This window comes from Mandrillus leucophaeus, unplaced genomic scaffold, assembly GCF_000951045.1.
Source record: "Mandrillus leucophaeus isolate KB7577 unplaced genomic scaffold, Mleu.le_1.0 Scaffold151, whole genome shotgun sequence".
Taxonomy (NCBI): domain Eukaryota; kingdom Metazoa; phylum Chordata; class Mammalia; order Primates; family Cercopithecidae; genus Mandrillus; species Mandrillus leucophaeus.
The window spans coordinates 1,671,100-1,673,307 of NW_012101488.1; the positions used below are offsets into that span (position 1 = coordinate 1,671,100).

The 2,208-nt window shown below is 53.7% G+C and overlaps 1 protein-coding gene across 1 annotated transcript in view; it reads left to right on the top strand.

Moving 5' to 3' along the window:
- BHMG1 (basic helix-loop-helix and HMG box domain containing 1) overlaps positions 1-2,208 on the top strand; it is a 42,123-nt gene that overhangs the window by 35,920 nt on the left and 3,995 nt on the right. Inside the window, exons 10-11 of the mRNA XM_011975148.1 lie at positions 162-317; positions 701-774. Coding sequence (XP_011830538.1) covers positions 162-317; positions 701-774 — 230 coding nt within the window. The remainder of the gene's footprint in view (positions 1-161; positions 318-700; positions 775-2,208) is intronic.

Below are 2,208 nucleotides of genomic sequence, written 5' to 3' on the forward strand. Positions count from 1 at the left end.
AGAGCAAGACTCCGTCTCAAAAAAAAAAAAAAAAAAATTCAAAATGAGAAACTGAGATTCGCTTTCCGAAGCATCAGGCACTATCTCCTCAACGCCAGCTGCTGTGCTAGGGCAGAGGGTGATCTCTGGCCACACCCCTGAGTCTGCTGTTTCCTTTCCAGGGAGCCCACTGTCCCTGGGGCCTCCCCAGATCGATGTCTGGAGTGGAACAGGCCACCCAAGTGAGATCCTCGGGCTCAGCCCTAGCCTTTTCAGCTCCCCAGGGAAACTGCTGCCAGACGAGATCTTGGAGGATGGCACAGAGTACCTGACCCAAGGTGAGGCCCAGGCCTGGCCCTGATGCTTAGTTCATTTGGGAAACATACGGCGACCAGGCCTGCATGGGGCCGTCCTGGGTGCCCAGGGTAAATCTTGCCCTGGCCCTGCCTCAAGGAGCCCACAGCCTAGTGGGGGAGCAGCCACAGGCTGGTGTGGTGCGTGTGTGGCTTTAGAAGCCCATAGCAGGACTTGGGCTCACTTTGTGTGTTGGAAGTGACCCAGGGGAGTGGGCTGTGAGTGGGATTTGGAAAGAGGGTGGGAGATCCTGAAGGAAAACGCCAGAGACGGGGACTCCAGCTAGCAGGGACAGCGTGGCCGAAGCTTGGCGGTGTGGGAGAAGCATTTCTGCTCTGGCAGCCCCTCTGCTCTCCCTCCCTGGCAGCTTTCTTTGAAGAAGTGTGCTTAGATCTGCAGTCTTCACCTTCAGCCGACACGCAGGAGGCTGCACTGGAGAAGGTAGACATCCTCTGCCCCTCTGTCCACAGATACATCCGTCCGTCTTTCCACACACGTCACTCACGGCTTCATTCACTCATCTGCTCCCTCACCCTTTCTTCAGCCGCCATCTACCCATCTCTCCTTCCACTCATGCTTCTCCTCATCCTTAAAAGCCCCCCACCCTTTGTGCACCTGCCAGTGGCCACCAGGTGCTGGCTCTGTGCTGGGCACGTGGAATGAATTGGATAAAAAGGATAAAAGCTGCCAGGTGCCCGTAGAAAAAAAAAAACAACTATTTAATTTTATTTATTTATTTATTTATTTATTTTGAGACTGAGATTCCCTGTTGTTGCCCAGGCTGGGGTGCAGTGGCGTGATCTCGGCTCACTGCAACCTCCACTTCCCGGATTCAAACGGTTCTGCCTCAGCTTCCTGAGTAGCTGGGATTACAGGCGCTTGCCGCCACACCCAGCTAATTTTTGTATTTTTAGTAGAGATGGGGTTTCACCATGTTGGCCAGGCTGGTCTCCAACTCCTGACTTCAAGTGATCTGCCCACCTCGGCCTCCCAGAGTGCTGGGATTAGAGGTGTGAGCCACCGCACCCAGCTTCCCACATCATTTTACAACTACTATACGAAGCAGGTCTCCTGTGGCCCCATTTTACAGATGAGGAAACTGAAATCAAAAGACTAGGCTGGGCATAGTGGTTCACACCTGTAATCCCAGCACTTTGAGAGGTTGAGGCGGGTGGATCACCTGAGGTCAGGAGTTCGAGACCAGCCTGGTCAACATGGGGAAACCCCATCTCTACTAAAAATACAAAACTTGGCCGGGCGCGGTGGCTCAAGCCTGTAACCCCAGCGCTTTGGGAGGCCAAGATGGGCAGATCACGAGGTCAGGAGATCGAGACCATAACACGGGGAAACCCCGTCTGTACTAAAAAAATACAAAAAACTAGCCGGGCGAGGCAGCGGGCGCCTGTAGTCCCAGCTACTTGGGAGGCTGAGGCAGGAGAATGGCATGAACCCAGGAGGCGGAGCTTTCAGTGAGCCGAGATCCAGCCACTGCACTCCAGCCTGGGCGACAGAGTGAGACTCAGTCTCCAAAAAAAAATACAAAAATTGTCCGGGTACGGTGGCTCACGCCTATAATCCCAGCATTTTGGGAGGCCGAGGAGGGCATATCACCTGAGGTCAGGAGTTGGAGACAAGTCTGGCCATCATGGTGAAATACCATCTCTACTAAAAATACAAAATTAGCCGGGTGTGGTGGTACATGCCTGTAATCCCAGCTACTCAGGAGGCTGAGGCAGGGGAATCGCTTGAACCTGGGAGGCGGAGGTTGCAGTGAGCCGAGATGGCACCATTGCACTGCAACCTGGGTAACAAGAGCGAAACCTAGTCTAAAAAAAAAGAAAAAAAGGCCAGGCGCGGTGGCTCAAGCCTGTAATC